Raw genomic sequence first — 17,067 nt, 5'->3', positions numbered from 1 at the left:
AGTTAGTGGGGTCAGAGTGGCTGCCGGATTTAAATAAAGGAATTATTTACGTAATACCTAATACGAAAAATCGCTTCTAAAGCTAAAACTGAACATTTTTTCAACTAATAATAAACACTTACCGCTTTCTCATGGTCCTTGAGCATTTCCGCAAAGAGTCGGTCTTTAGGCAGCTTGGGAACTGGTCTTGGTTCAGCAGAAACAGGTTCGAACTTGTACAGTTCAGCGAGATCGTTGGCAGCGTAATGCCGGTCAATCTGCTGCTCGTCGATGACTCGCTTGGAGATCGCTTGCTTGGTCACTTGCCGCTCGTAGATTTTCTCTTCCATTGTGCCCTGTGAATTAGTTAATTTTAAAATACATCGTAATCTTTATATGCGAAATATATTATTGGCACACACTGGAAAAATAACCACAAAAAGTCACTTTCAAAGGTTTCCACCAGATGCTACGCTTGCAGCACTCATGGTCTATAAAGAGTTATCAGTTCATTTTCGATTTCGATTGGCGAGTTCATTTGTTAACGCTAGGAAAGAATTTGATCAAATAAGTTTATTTATCTGTTTAATAAATAGTGCTCTGTTAAGAGTGTTACGGATTGTTTTATAGTTCGAGTTACTTTATAAAAGACTACATGTCATTCATATTCACCATAGCCAAAAAGCGGTAGATGTAGCACGGTTTCTTCTGTCCGAAGCGGTAGTCTGAAGATGCTCTGCACGCAGCAAGATGGGTTCCACGATACTTCGAAGACAACTCGCCTGGTAGTAGCTACATCGAAATTGATAACATTCTAGAAGTATTACCATAGCCAAAAAGCGGTAGATGTAGCACGGTTTCTTCTGTCCGAAGCGGTAGACTCTGAAGATGCTCTGCACGTCGTGAGAAGGGTTCCACGACACGTCGAAGATCACGACGCGGTTAGCCGCTACCAGGTTGATGCCGAGACCGCCGGCTCGGGTTGAGATTAGGAACAGTCTATAAGGAAAAAATAACTATATAAAATAAATCTGTGTAAGGGCTTAGTCAAGATGTAAACGTTTGCTGCTATAGTGAATGAAATGGTAAGTTCTATTACTATTTCATATTCGACGTACTACAGAGGGCCGTATTTCATTCGATACGGCGCAAATGATTGGCATCTTGGCACTCTGTTTATCAAATAATTAGTGGTGCCCTGTGAATTACAAAGAACAGTACAATAAAATTGTCTTGTAGTTTGTAATAAAATTGTTACGGATAACAGAGTCCAACAAAAGGTCTTGTAGTTTGTGCAGAAAGGAAAGAGATATCGTCACTACTTTGAAAAAATCTCGTATCTCACGCAGCTTCTCAAAGTTAAAACGCAGTAAGTCTATATGCATTCCATACATATTTACTACAATTTTCTTTTCATTGACAGACGAAGATACAAGTTTTTTTAGAAGTAGTGACGATATAGAATATTGACTTATAAATTACTTCGTAATCGGGCATTTTCAGAATTTGGGTCCCCACAATTAGCGTAAGTCGTTAACAAAAATTAACGCCAGCGTAGCTTTATTTGACGTTCATATGCGCATTGTAATATGCCTACTTGAAAAATAAATATTTCATTTTCATTTTCATAACTCGCTGTCAGTTTTGTTTTGTGACGACAATTAAGCATAAAATATGTCTAAAAATTTTTAGTTTCTTCGCATCCTGGATGTAGATTATCGCTTATAGTTTATGTAACTAACACAAAAACAATATTTTATTGAAATTTTTATCGAGTTGTGCTCTAATTGGGGTGTCCCAAATTCCGAAAATGCTCAATCACCGGGCTACATAAATTTTGCCGACAGCGCACGAACGCGAGCCAAACGTGCAGTATATCATTACCTAGCTCTGGGGTTATCCTCTCGGTTGAAGTTCTTGCACCAGATGGACCGGTTTTCACACGAAGTAGACCCGTCCAGACGGAAATAGTCCACGCCCGGAGACCAGGAACCTAAAAAAAAGATTTTAAATTCTCCTCTTCAGACTGGATCTATGTACATATATGAGTCCTGAGACTGATCTTGTAAATTGTCTCTACAGAACATAATAAGTATATTTAATGGTCTAACTCTAATAAAAGAAAAAGAGGTTTAAGAGCGTGTGAATTTAAATCGAGAACTTATGTACGAAATATAATTCGATATTTGTCAGTAGCTTTTCGGTGAAAGAAAACATCGTAAAGAACTGGTTTCCGCTCGGGCTAATGTTTATGTTTTAACATATAGTGTTTTTAGGAAAACTCAACACACACAACACATCAAGAAAAAAACCGGCGACATTACAAAACAAAGCACATAATACACATCTCTACTAAGTTGTATGGTAGACCAATATACTAAACATTTTAATAATGGTGACTTTATACCAGTTTCAAGGCCAATTAATTGTAACTCACCAACATGCCCTGCGAGTTTCTCATCTATGCGGCCCTCCTGAGTAGCCTCATCGACTTTGCCCAGGAAATGCTCGATCAGGTCCAGGGAATAGAGAGATTGAGAGAATACGAGCCTGAAAAAAATATAGTTGTGTTTAGACGTTTAAGATTAGTGTTCTTTGTTGCGACTTTCAGCAGTCAATTGTATGGGTCATGATGAACGCTAGAGGTCTAATAATCAAAAGTCTAAGAGGTTAAGAGCGTGCGAATTTAAATCGAGAACTTATGTATGAAATATAATTTGATCAGTCAGTAGCTTTCCGGTGAAAGAAAACATCATAAGGAACTGGTTTCCGCTCGGGCTAATGTTAATAGACCTAATTTATTCACTGGGTCAGATGGCATTCACTTTCCTACGAATTAGGTACCCGCGCCAATCGAGCGTGTCTCTTCTCCTTGTTTTTCCGTAACAGTAACTAGCATAATTTATAATTTACACAGAGTCTAACTACATCTTAACTACTACATGATACTCACAGTTTGTCTCCAATGGCCTCGCACTGCCGCAGGATATCGAACAATAGCAGCAGTTTGTGTGAATGCCGGATGTCTTCCAACTCTTCCTCTGTGACGAGTTTCATCCACCACTCCGTCGGGTTCTCGTATTTTATTTCCTCTATGTCGGAATTGGCCTTATCTTCTTCTAGTTGTTCAACTGAAAAAGTAAATATTAAGTACTGATGAGAGGTGTGCCAGTTCCACAACAGAGTATGCACCTTCAACACCTTCGCTGCGGCAATAGGCTACTAGACTCGTATCGAATTTAGCACATCAAGTGTTTTCATTTGACTTATCAATTTTATAGCTTGCGGGCATTATATGACTGCGTATTTTTAATTAAAGAGGTCTTTTTTTTTTTAAATTATGGCCTCGAAAACGGTGTTGGCACAAACGTGTTAACTTTCGTCAAGAATTACTCATAAATTAGGTGATAATCCGTACAGTTTTTGATTTTATCAGAACAGGAGAGGGAGACACAGTTTTAAAATATGTACAGATGCGGTTCCGTCGACACGTTATATCAGTTAATAATGTATGGACGGCGTTCAACTTCTTTGTCTTGCCTGTTACTGAAAGAGACTAGCTGGTCCAAGTAAATATACTCGTCGACATATTGTATAATCTGCCCATCTACCTCGACCCTACGTTTCTTGCTGTTGGTCATCACCTGTGTCTTTGCACGATTCATTTGAAGAATAATCCTTCAAATGAATCAAATGACTAAAATATTTTAAATATACCTATGCCTCTTTGAAACAAATTCGTAGAGCGATAATATGAATGGAATGGAAATAAAAATCCTTCCAACGAAATAACGACAGTATCCCTGAAAACTTAACAAGACTCCGTTAAATACCTGGATTGGCCCTTGTGTTTCGTCGGCCAGAAGCTTTAGCATCTTTGCCTTTCCCTTTCTTGCCTTTAGTTTTCTTTTTGCTTTTCTTTCGACTGTCATCACTCAGGTCTGACAAATCATCTGTAGACTCTTCCGTTGAGGATTCCTGTTAACACGAAATTTAAGTTTATATGTCAGATAAATGTTAAAAGAAAAAATAATAGTTAGTGAACCCGCCTTGGTGTTGGCCACGTGTGGAGTAGGCTAGTCATTTTGTAATTGATAAAAGATTTACCTCTGGCGTTGAATCGTCGTCAATGAAATCGGCAAGTGAGCCTTCAGAATCTTCTTCCTCTTTATCTCTCTGAAAAATTAAAATAAAATAATAAATAAAAAGGTATCCACTTATCCACGGCTAAAGTGTAGAGCTGAAGGTCTCAAGCTCTAAGTAACTCAACTACAATTATTTATTATTATTTATTTATTTGATACACTAGCAGCTCTTCGAGCTGATGCGTGTATATCACTGCACTTGTGTTTATTTTGCACTAAGTTCTAATACAATTGTCCAGTCTATTTTGTTGTTTTATTTTATAGTTTATTGTTATGGAAACTGCGCGCCAAATGCAACGTCGGTCCTTATGTGTGCCTGTAACATAGGCAGATATGAGGAGTACCTTTAATGAGTTAGGTAGTTATGACGTCACTATTACTTATAGTAGTTATCATAATACATCTCTTATCATAACTCTGTGATGATCATGTTTTTGGGAGCATACCTTTTTCTGTTGCATGATCTCGTATCGTTCCGAGTTGTACTTGAGGACGAGCGGGTGCGTCCATATCCTCTGCAAGGACTGGAAATCAGGGAACAGGAAGCCTGATGACTTTCCTGGCAGTGGTCTGAAAAAAAAAGAATAAAATAGCGCGTGAAGCCCCTCCGTGCAGAAGTGAAACTTCGTAATGTGGAAATGAAAAAACCTTAACCATTCTGTCAAGTGACTGTCACCTTTTTGCGTTTAGTTACTTCCATCTTTTTTCTGTTTTAATATTGCTAATTGCTCAAATTGTTGAAAACACAAACATAAACTCATGAAATACGGACAAGTTCGAAGGTTTCACTTCAAAAATTGGCATATTCCTGGCATCAGTCTAGGATTTTTTCAAAACTCGAGTTGAAATGAAATGAAATATTTATTTTCCAAGTAGGCATATCACAATGCGCATATGAACGTCAAATAAAGCTACGCCGGCTCTAACCCTACGCCTCAGCCTCGAGAAGATTTCAGAATAAATGGGTGGAAAAGCGCGGAAATAATGTCTCGTTTTTGGGCAAAATTTAACTACTTTACCTTGCCTTCGTCGAGTAATATGTGTACCACGCATTTGTCACCGTCACAAGATCCATTGTCAATTGGATTTTTAAACGAATTAAACACTTAATAACAAGAAAACGAAGAAGAGCACATTCACTTAACGCAAATAAAACTTTCGACTAAATAATAATACATTTGAAGTTGTCAATCAAACGCGCGCTCAATCTTGTTCCTCACTTCATACCAAAAGCCCGGCTTAAATCGTGGAACAAATGTTCTATATATACCTACAAATAGTTATATAAGTTGCTAGTGCACTAGCGCCACGGCAAAACATGGCAACATGCTGTGGTCTGTACCGTATGGTCGGTCGGCCGTGAGCTTCACTTATGGAGAACTTAATAATATCTAATATTAGCGCGCGATTTTAAAAATGTTAGGGCAAGCCCGGCTTTTCGCTCTCTAGTATTATATCACTGAGAGAAAATACAACCAGTTTTCATGTTCGTTCAACAAGTTTTTTGGTTAAAATAGCGCCTACGTGCTCTTTGGTTCAAACAACAAGCTACTTGTCATTTGAATCGGCAATATATTTGAATCAACAAGTCGATTTTATAAAAACAACCTGACACATATTGTTTTAAACATACGTTTGGCTGATTCAAACGGATAAACCGCAACAAGTCGAACTTGTTAAATTCACAATGCAAATTTCTCTCAGTGTATGCTCTGAGGTGATAAGCCCGCTCAAGAACAGCCAGTGCTAAAGCCGCTGTCTTACCTTCTGGAATAGTTGTCCAGGTAGTGCTGGTAGAGTTTGATCTGGATGTCGGTGAGCGTGATGAACAGCACATACTCATGCTTCGGAGGCAGGAAGGGCGCCAGCACCCCGTAGTCTCTTCTCTGAAATTATAAATTACATTATAATTATACAGCATAGGAATATAGGTAGGCCTACGTCATCCGCTCGCGGTCGCGCGTTATGTACAAGGCCGTCCCGATCGTCTTCTGCCACGTGATTGCCAGCAGGGACCCTGCTTGGACAGGTTGTCTGCTCTGCGTACCACGTGCCCTATCCATCGCCATTTCCGTGCACGTATTTCACACCGATGTAGAGTTTGCAAATTAAAAGATCTACGCATATAATATCGGGAAAGTAACACTTATTTAGAGATAGATTATTACTTGAAATTGCGTCGTGACTTGAAAATCGTGACTCAAGTTACTCTTGCCGTGGCTTGACCCTGGATCAGATCTACTTGAGGTTATTAGCATAATACCTGAAGTATTAAAGAACTTGGAATACTATAGAGATTTATATATGTATGTATGTAATGTCTTTTTTACTTTAACTACACTAATGTAATTAAATTCCTTACTTGAACAGCGCCATCCAGCATAGTATGCAGCACATGGGACCGCCGCTTCATAATACTGATGTCCCGTTCGGTTGAATCCGTGTATTGCCCGTTGGTGATGGGGTTCACGAATCGATTCAGGTACTCGTTGTACTTTCCAAGCAGGTTCGGCTTCACGAATTGTACCATGCAGTAATCTGTAAATACGATTTTGTTAGATGTTTTGTATTTATTTTTATTGTACAATTTATGGTTTGTTGTGATTATACATTAAACAACAGTATTTGAGATCGAAGAAATGGAAGCGCGTTACGACAGCAAGACTATCGTTTGCTCGGCTTTACCGTCGCCATGTTGTATCCAAGAGGGAAAACACATGAAATGTGTCTACTATGCCTACAAAAATCTGACCTCTCACGAAATCTTTAGGGTTCTATTATCATGTCATTACAATAGGCTCAAATCAAGAATTAATCACTATTTAAAAACCTGCTGAATCCAACACCGGGGCAAACGACGTAACGGAGCCACGCTGCGACGTCATCGCCTAAATTAATTGTTTAATTTAATTTTTATTGCTCTATTTTTGTCTTTTTTCCGTACCAAAAAGGTACAACAGAATTTTGAAGGAAAATGTAAAAAAAAATACCGTTCCCCCCTTATCTCCGAAGTTTACCAACGAAAAATTATGAAAATTTTAGTAAACATTGGTTTTATACTAAACATTACAGGAAAAATATAATCGTGTTTGTATTTTGAATACTTTTTTTTATTCACAAAAAACTTTTCAGATTTTTACATACATACATACATACAATCACGCCTGTTTCCCAGAGGGGTAGGCAGAGATCACGGATTTCCATTTACTACGATCCTGACAAACCACTTTCGCTTCACACACTTTCATAACGTTTCTCATACACGCTCGTCGGTTTCGAGTGCTTCTGACCTGGCCTTTTTGCAATATTTCCCCGATTTGATCAAGAAAAGTTCGCCTAGGTCTTCCACTACCAACTGACCCTTTCACTCCTTTTTCATATACTTTCTTCGTTAATCTCCTCTCATCCATCCTCTCTACATGCCCAAACCACCTTAACATACCCATCTCAATCTTTGTCACCACATCTACATCCACTCCACACTTCTCTCTTATCACGCTATTTCTGATCCTATCACTCAACTTTACACCAGCCATGCTTCTTAACGCTCTCATTTCCACGGCATTCACTTGACTTTGAAGTCTTTTCTCCCACACCCAACTTTCACTACCATACATAAGTGTAGGCACCAAAACTCCTCTATGCTCCTCTATTTCAGATTTTTACTTTCAATTTACCCACCCTTGCGGATGTATATCGTACTTCAAATTAATACGAGATGTTACGTAAACCATCTTCTGTCCAATAAAGTAAAAACTGTTTAAATCGGTTAACATTATAAAGAATTATCCCTGAAAAACCAGGTCGCGCAAATTAGTTAGCAAATTGACCGGGAGATGGCGCTATACACAATAATACTCATTTTAGTGCCTATACTTTTGTCTTCTAGTCAATTCATTAGAGTTATATGAAAATATGAGATTATTTTTACTAGGTAGTTTGAAAGAAAGTTTGTACGGAACCCTCGGTGGGCGAGTCCGACTCGCACTTGGCCGGTTTTTCTCTCATTGTTTCTGTTATCTAACTTCTTGACGCATTGGTTATACTGTAAAGTCATGAATTATCAGACTTCCAAAAAACGCAAATAATATGTATAAAAAAAATTCTGACGAATACTGACTTTACTCTTACGAAATCTTATAAAATATATGAAACTAGCTTTTGCCCGCGGCTTCGCTCGCGTTAGAAAGAGACAAAAAGTAGCCTATGTCACTCTCCATCCTTTCAACTATCTCCACTTAAAAAATCACGACAATTCGTCGCTTCGTTTTGCCGTGAAGGACGGACAAACAAACAGACACACACACTTTCCCATTTATAATATTAGTACGGATTAAATTTACTTACACTCTTTGAGATTATTTTGCAGCGGTGTGCCAGTTAGCACAATGCGCCGTAATGTCCTCACGCGGTTCATGGATTGTGACAAGCTTGTCTTTTCGTTCTTCAGCAGATGTCCTTCATCGCACACCACAAGGTCGGGGCCTGAACACAAAAAAACACATATTTATATACAGGGTGCCCGGTAATTAATGGACAACCTTTTAACCACCAAGAGGGTACCTTCTACTGGTCCAGAAAATCGACTTTGAGGTTTAGTAAAAGTCGCCCGGTTTTCGAGATTTTCACACTTTTTAAAATGTTAATATTACCTAAAACTTTCCGGTCCATTATTTACCGGACACCAGGGGCCCGTTTCTCGAAAGGTACAAGCCTTGTATTACAAGTGTGTTTCCATGACAACCCATACGATTTGACAGTTCACTCACTTGTAATACAAGGCTTGTACCTTTCGAGAAACGGGCCCCAGGTATAAAAGTTTTCGGTCACTTTTTTAGGGTTCCGTAGTCAACTAGGAACCCTTATAGTTTCGCCATGTCTGTCTGTCCGTCCGTCCGTCCGTCCGTCCGTCCGTCCGTCCGCGGATAATCTCAGTAACCGTTAGCACTAGAAAGCTGAAATTTGGTACCAATATGTATATCAATCACGCCAACAAAGTGCAAAAATAAAAAATGGAAAAAAATGTTTTATTAGGGTACCCCCATCGATTTAAACTTCTCTAGATACACTATCACCTACAAATTCGGCACTCAAAAGTGTCCGATCGCTTAGTTGCAAATGTGTGCGTCCAGTTGACAAACGAAAACTTCGCAATGTAGTAAAAACTACTTTCATTTTTTTACAAAAACAACGTTATTTCTTAGTACTTAAAGTTCAATTTCAAATGCAAGCAATTGGCGGTTATGACATTAATGAATGTGATCATCGCGAAAGCCATAAAATTTTATTACCGCAGATCGCAGGTGTGCATATTTTTAAAAAAATCTACGTCTTATTGCAACCAACTTAAGTTTAATTTCGTTTGCGCTGCAACAATCTAAACGCCATTTTTACATTGGGAACGAGGATGGACAGAGGCATCATGGGAGTCGCGCTATGAGATGAAAGGCGAGAATGAGGAAATTTGCGGTATTTTTGCGAAAAACTGTTTTAAAAAATCCTATTAGATAGAAAATTTCTTAAGGAACAAAACGTTTGGTATAACATTTTTCGAGATGTTGCGTATTTTAAGCGAAAAAAAATGAGTTTTTACTGTACGATATTTTTATTGATATTATCTCAAACAAAAAAATATATAAGGTACGGCGGGACAATTTGGACTGGGGGACAATTGCAACTGAACTGATTAATATCTCCACGTTTTGCAATGTTTGCATTATTAAATAGAGTCAACTGAGGTATATATATATATATATATATATATGTGTGTGTGTGTGTGCGTGTAGTGAGTGTATGTGTAGCGATTATGTGAAGGTAAACAGTTGAGGGATTGTATGTGGTGTGTGTGAGGGTGCACTTGGAGAATATGAATTAAGTAGCTATTAAAACAAAGAAGAATTGAACGATGACATTAATTTATTATTCTACGTATAATTTCTTTCAAAGCTTTGTTTGGGTAAATCTTCTCTCCGCTCCTCAGCTATAATCTTGCGCCATTTTTCCCTTTCAACGTCTTGTTTTGGGAATCTGGAATAAAAGCTTTTTTATTACTTAAAAACGAATTTGCTATTCCCGGGTTGTTTCTTTTTATAATTAAAGTAATTTATAAGATATGTATTAATATTATTGAATTGAAATCATTTATTTCAGACTTATTGGTCCATAATAATAAATAAATACATACATTATTAATATGAAATAGGCTTCTTTTACAAAAAATATAAATTAGCGACTCCATCATTCCATTTTTAACTATGTTCCACTTCATCCATCTTTTGTCGCCGTCCGCTCATTACTAGTATAGCGCGAGAGAAAGAGACAAACTGCGTAAGACCAAATCAAGGAATTTACTTTAATTATTCTAGAAAATAAATGTTTTTTGTAAGTTAGGAAGCCATTTTGACCACAAATGCATAACATTATAAAATTATTAACAATTACTTACCGGAAATACGATACGTCATCCTTTTTCAACGTATATAAGGTGTTATTTTTGCACTTTTTTACGGAGCACTTAGGCATGTTGCCGACACGGCGGATGAAGCGCTACTGACCGCCCAATTGTGCTTAGAACATTTTCAAGCACAATTTGCTGCGGACACATTCTAAGCCGTGATGGTGCATCTAGGTAGTTTAGATCGATGGGTACCCCCCCTACATGTAAAGTGGGGGCTGATATTTTATGTCGTCTTGTTATATTGTTGAGGTATTTAAAAATGAATAAGAAGCGTTACTAAGATCGTTTTTTGATAATTTAATATTTTCAAAAATAATTGTAAAGGGCGAAAAAGTTTCTAACTTTTGAACCATATTTTATATGAAAAAAATCACAAAAGTATATTTTAACTTCAGCTAAGTTTTTATGGTCTAAGTGGTCAAAGCTCATGCTTGCTACAAATGTCTTCAAATAAGTTCAGGTTACAGTTTCTGGCCACTGATATCGTGTGTTCAGTGACCCCCGTCTTTAGTCTGGACTTTAGTTTTACCAAGATCGACGAGGGCCTCCTAAAAAGTCTTGAGCTCCGCTGCGGAACATCTCATAACCGAACACACAAAGTTCATTTGCTTTCATTTGTTTTGTATTGAAAGCGAGAGACAGCGGTCTACCTTTTTGCTGCCGCCCCTCAAAGTGGTGACCGGGCCTTTCAAGTGATCACATTTTTAGTGGAAGGCACTGGTTCCACCGCGAGCTAGTAAGCTATGAGCTATCGGCTATAAAAACGAACAAAGGATAAGCACTACCGTGCAAATAAAAGAGACACGGCCATTTTGATAGCTCACCGCTGGGCGAGTAACTATAAACATCGCCGTGTCTCTTTTATTTGCACGGGAGTGCTTATCTTTTTTTCGTTTTTATAGGCGATAGCTCATAGCTTACTAGCTCCCGGTGGGACCAGTGCCTGGCCTCAGGTCTAGTGGACGCTCGTCAGCGACGCGTATAGCGTGGCAGGCTCGCTATGAAGCGTGGACTCAGGACACTAAAACTTCTGTGCTTCAATTGTTTGACATGCACCCGCCCTCTGCGTCCAATATAAGCGTGCCTTACAGGATCACAGAAGACCAGCGTCGTATACTAACTTCAGTAGGACTGGGCATTATGCTGAGTGTTCATCTTTTTCAGTATATTTACACTGTTAGTTATAAGCCTATTTTTCACTTTGTATGCATTGTATAACTGTGTTTTTATACTGAAATAAACGATATTCTATGATACTAGCTTTTGCCCGCGGCTTCGCTCGCGTTAGAAAGAGACAAAAAGTAGCCTATGTCACTCTCCATCCCTTCAATTATCTCCACCTAAAACATGAGGTCAATTCGTCGTTCCAGTTCGACAAACACATAAATACTTTCCCATTTATAATATTAGTATGGATTACACTTAAGTCTTTGGACTTACCAGGATCGACGAGAGCCTCCTGGAAGGTCTTGAGCATCTTCTTCTTGAACTTCTTGTTGTTGTCGGCGGAGAGGTTGCGGAACATCTCGTAGCCGAGCACGCAAACGCCGCCGCATTCCACCCATTGCTGCAGTTGCCAGGAGCGTTCTGAGTTCTGCTTGTGTCTGGAACAAAATATGCATCGATCAGATTAGGAATCTTTAGTCCGTTGTGGATGTGTGCATGTGAAAACATTATCCGATCCGACATCGGATGTCGGAAGGGTTTCAATAGAAAAAATCCAAGATGGCGCCTGTAATGTATGGGATATCGGCCCGACATCCAATATCGGACCGGATAATGTAAAAACGCACTTATATTTAAGGGTGTAGAACAATAATCTCTCTCTCTCTTTCTCTCTATCCCTCCCTTCGCGCCCCCCCTCTCTCCCCTCCCCCTCCCCCTCCCTCTCTCTACAAGGGTTTTTAGAAAATTGACATTTAAAATTGTAAATAATGAATCCAGAACAATTTCTTCAAATATTTCCGGTTTCTTCCCCACAATATTTGTCGAAATTCAGGAGGCAAGTAGTTCAGGTAGTTAAAGATAACACAAAAACGGCTCTTACCTGGACAACTCGAATACATCAACTTCGGTGTCAGTCTCGGCGTGTTTGAGCCACATGTTGAACTCGTTGACCCAGTTCAGCACTGTAGACAGTGGGCACACAACTAGTACCCGCTTTACGCCTGTTAGCTTGCTGTGCGTGAGCAGTGTGTGGGTTAGGGACACCACCTGTGGAGAAATAAAGAAATTAGCATCGAGCAATCAAAAGGATATGTCATAAACTACTCATGTCTTGCATTTCCTATAAGCAAATCCCACTCGGCTAGGAGAAGACCTGCGCTGTTGGTACCCTCGCATAGACTTCAGAAGTCAGGGAAGTCAGTAAGGGTAATAGGTGCCAAAACATTTAATAATTACCTGATGTAATAAAAGGCTGTACTGAACGACGCTTCACTCATGAACTCAAAACGTATTGCACAAATAAAGCATACTACTCTGTGAGAGAGTTTCTCGATGAGTAATGTGTCAAAATAAACCTTGGATGAGAGAATTATTATTAACAAATTAAGTTGAACTTTGATTATTAATTTATGTTATTTAATTAATTAATTATTAATTTTTATAATTTAATGTAATGATTTTATTGTGATTTTGAAATACTTATGATTATTTTACCTAATTGTAAATAGTGTATGAAAGATGAATGTGACGATGTACAATTAATACAAATAAATATTCTATTCTATTCTATTCATTACTCCGCCGGGGCTGATGAGGTGGTGGAGTACGTTCGCCGGAAGACTGGCTACACGCTGAGGGTGCAACAGCTGCAGTCGCGCCATTACGTGCACTTCACTTGGGTGTGGTATTTCGGCGGTTCCGGGGCAACCTGCCGAATCCTACGCCGAGTCAGACGACGCAACGGAGCCACGCTGTTACGTCGTCGTCCAAATCTAATGTTTATTTTTTGTAGTTTTTTTTATAAGTCTTGTTTTGTATTTTGTAGTTTCACAGTGCCATGGTGTAAACTGTAATGCTGTGTTGCTTTTTGATTTGATTAAAAAAATAAATAATCATATAGTCAGCACGTAGATTTTTACGGTGTCAGTGTCTACGATCCAATGCGTTGCGATATGTCCCTTAGGCGTAGATGATAAGAATCGCGCCTATTACCACTATCTCACTAGAGCTATCCTACAGTTCTGTGGATAATATCCACTGGATATCCAGATATTAAGGGCCAGTTGCATCAACCATATTTGATAGACACATCATCGTCATGCAGCAGACATCTATGGAATTTCCCATACAATAAAATTTAACGAACGCTTTGTGACAGACGGTTTGATGCAACAGGCCCTTAGTCTGTTACATAGTGTCACAGAATATATAATAGTTCGCGGCCGCCAGTATGTACTTGTTGCGCGGCGATAGAATCGCGGAGTGAGCCGCCCCTGATAGTGTTTACATGTCAAACATTTATTAATTTGCTGTACTGGCCAAGCTGGTCATAGTTGCCCATTATCTATAGCAGATTTCAACGTCAACTTGTTATCAACACCACTGAACCTACTACAGCACTTTTTTTTTCTTTTCAACATAACCTAACCTTATATTAGTACATTGAGAAACGTGGCGCGGAAGTTGAAAATTGCTTACTAGAGTAAGTAAAATCACGACGGCTTGTTGATACGATTCAAAAACTCGACTTTGCAATGTTCTTACGCCCCGAATTACGCACAATGTTTTCATCACACTTGAAATATAGAAAAACATGAAAAACGATATATATTTTTTAAATAAGTACTACTAATTTCATAACTCCCTAGAGAGAAAGATTCTTCTATAACTCCCGTTTTGCCTGCGTGCAATGGCACATTTACTGTGATGGAAAGTGTATAACTAACCTGTAGAGTTTTGCCGAGACCCATGCAATGAGCGAGGATGCATCCGGACCCGCGGTCTTTCTTGATGCGTTTCACGCTTTCGAAGCACGCGTTCCACATGAACTTTATTCCGTTAGCCTGTCAAAAAAAAAACATATTATTAAAGATCGTTATCAAGGTGCACTTTTCGTGGCAAATGGTACGGTTGGCAAAAAAAACAAATAACTACAAAATAAATACTTACCTTCTTAGGATTACGCCTCTACGGTACAAAGCCTTTTCCGGCCAACTATATATTTTTAAAACAATATACGTCAACAATATACGTCAAATGACATTAATTATGTCATAAAAATACATTACGCGAAGTATATATTATTTTAATCCAAATAATCAAAAGCACTCTATGTAGATACGACTATCTAGAATGTTATTCAAGTAGTTCAAGTCAAAAGTAGTGCACGAAGCCAAATCTGTTGAACAAAGTTTAGTTGTTTATTCAATGTAATTCAGATAAGTAATTATAAATATGTATATAATATTTCATAATTAGTTAAGTATATCTTATACTATTAAACGAGCAATTCTTGTATATTTATTTATTCATTTATTTATATATTTATTTATATATACCGACGATCTCGGAAACCGCTCTAACGATTTCGCTGAAATTTGTTTTGTGGGGGTTTTCGGGGGTGAAAAATCGATCTAGCGTAGCCTTAGATCCCGGAAAACGCGAATTTTCGAGTTTTCATGAGTTTTTCTTTCGCATTTGTAAACGTAAAATATGGTCCTTAATTTCGCCGCGCGCGCATCGATTCCGCTTAGCTCAGTCGCACGAGGTCGGTCTAATGTACGCAGATAGATCGTAGGTGTCAGGGTTTCGAATCCCGGCCAGAAATTAAGTTTTTGTTTTTTGTCTTTTTTTTTTTTTTGTTTTTGTATTTATAAGAGTTTTTTTTTATCTAAAGACGTGATATATTAAAATAGAACCGAGCGAAGCTCGGTCGCCCAGATATTATTGTTTCAAATACTTGTGTATTTGTTTTTTTGCCAACCATACTCTGCCACCAATACAGCACGCTGATAACGATCTTTACATATTATACAACTGTTATTACGAATTGAAGCCTGAAAAGGTAGATATGATTATTCTCATGCATGCGGTGACAGTTTAGTATGAAAAAAATAGTCGTGATGAAATTCCGCAACACACGGAATACAAATACACGGAATACACCGCGCGGTTGTAGGATGAACGTTCCAGTACTATGCTATTGAAATAAGATCCGCGCCGTTTTTTAACCTCCGACGCAAAAACGACGGGGTGTTATAAGTTTGACGTGTCTGTCTGTGTGTATGTCTGTCTGTCTGTCTGTGTGTGTGTCTGTCTGTGGCATCGTAGCTCCCGAACGGATGAACCGATTTCGATTTAGTTTTTTTTTTGTTTGAAAGCTGAGTTAGGAACACTGTGAACGTTCCTAAGAACACTGTGAACCATGTTTCATGAAAATCGGTTTACTATGTCGCGGTCGGGGGTTTTTTCAAAATTTTAGTACAAACCTGATGCGGCTTGAGTTTCTTCACGAGCCCGCGGTCTACTTCGATGATAGGCTCCTTGGTTTCGGGATTGAAGTCCAACACTACCTTGTCTAGCACCACCTCGTCAGGTTTACCAGACTCGTCGAATTCCAGGTTGTTGTACTACAACAAATTTAGTGGACAATGAATATCAACAAAATATCAAAATAACTTTACAAAGAAAGAAAATACATTTATCGCAACCAAGAAGATACTTATACTAAGCAGTACAGGATCACAGCATTAAGATATATAAGGTTTTGTATAGTGGTTGCAAAAGGACACCACTCAGCATATGCTCTGGCACAGATGGTGCCACAGCGCTGGTCTTCCGTGGGGCCCAGGGTCGGGCGATAGTGCACTACAATAAGCATTACTACGTAAGAAAGCCAAAGCTAAATTGGCTTTACTTTCCTTTTAGAGTTGTATGTATAAATGTGCTAAACCGTTCAAAATTTAGAAGAACTGATGGGTATCATTTAAATGGACGCAGGACGCAGTCCGTCGAAAATCTGTAGCTTATCGTAAGTTATCTCTCTCTCTCTCTCTCTCTCTTGGCGTTAGTCTTCAAAATCATTGTTGTCTCAAATCATTGGTATTTTGGCTTCGCACCCCGATGATTGCAAATAAACGTAGTAAACGTAGGAATTCATGACTAAAAAAGACTCAAAAATGTAAGCACACTTACCAATTTCTGGCGTTCGGCAATACGAGCGATCCTCTCCTTTTCCTGTCGTGCTGCTTTTTTGGTAGCCTCTTCTAGTTGGTCCTTGCTCATCACCTGTTTCACAAATGAGAAATATTATTGTATTTAAACACCTTAGAAATATAAACTGTTCCCATTTTAAAACTAAGTTAAAGTCTCCATTAACGTGTTAAAGCAAATTTTAACAAGAATTTTACAAAAACTTTCATTTTTGGCACAAGCTTTTATTGTTGACTGTACCTTTCTTTCAACAGTCATCTACTGCTTTCGAGACGTTTCTAAAAACCCCTTACTCGATGGAGATACGACGTTCATAACAGAGTTCCT

The 17,067-nt window shown here is 38.6% G+C and overlaps 1 protein-coding gene across 4 annotated transcripts in view; it reads right to left on the bottom strand.

Moving 5' to 3' along the window:
- Positions 1-17,067, bottom strand: part of LOC125235154 (transcriptional regulator ATRX homolog) — a 41,408-nt gene that overhangs the window by 12,666 nt on the left and 11,675 nt on the right. For all 4 annotated transcript variants that reach the window (XM_048141605.1, XM_048141606.1, XM_048141603.1 and 1 more), the window contains 16 exons: positions 16,723-16,815; positions 16,017-16,157; positions 14,475-14,591; positions 12,629-12,795; positions 12,022-12,185; positions 8,472-8,609; positions 6,487-6,662; positions 5,889-6,010; positions 4,571-4,694; positions 4,087-4,155; positions 3,813-3,957; positions 2,933-3,110; positions 2,417-2,529; positions 1,864-1,972; positions 807-978; positions 123-335 (listed from right to left, as the gene is read on the bottom strand). In XM_048141605.1, the coding sequence (XP_047997562.1) occupies positions 123-335; positions 807-978; positions 1,864-1,972; positions 2,417-2,529; positions 2,933-3,110; positions 3,813-3,957; positions 4,087-4,155; positions 4,571-4,694; positions 5,889-6,010; positions 6,487-6,662; positions 8,472-8,609; positions 12,022-12,185; positions 12,629-12,795; positions 14,475-14,591; positions 16,017-16,157; positions 16,723-16,815 (2,241 nt within the window). The remainder of the gene's footprint in view (positions 1-122; positions 336-806; positions 979-1,863; positions 1,973-2,416; positions 2,530-2,932; positions 3,111-3,812; positions 3,958-4,086; positions 4,156-4,570; positions 4,695-5,888; positions 6,011-6,486; positions 6,663-8,471; positions 8,610-12,021; positions 12,186-12,628; positions 12,796-14,474; positions 14,592-16,016; positions 16,158-16,722; positions 16,816-17,067) is intronic.

Source organism: Leguminivora glycinivorella, chromosome 17, assembly GCF_023078275.1.
Source record: "Leguminivora glycinivorella isolate SPB_JAAS2020 chromosome 17, LegGlyc_1.1, whole genome shotgun sequence".
NCBI classification, from domain to species: Eukaryota; Metazoa; Arthropoda; class Insecta; order Lepidoptera; family Tortricidae; genus Leguminivora; species Leguminivora glycinivorella.
The sequence above is the reverse complement of the archived record's forward strand: the minus strand, read 5'-3'. Positions and strand labels throughout refer to the sequence as shown.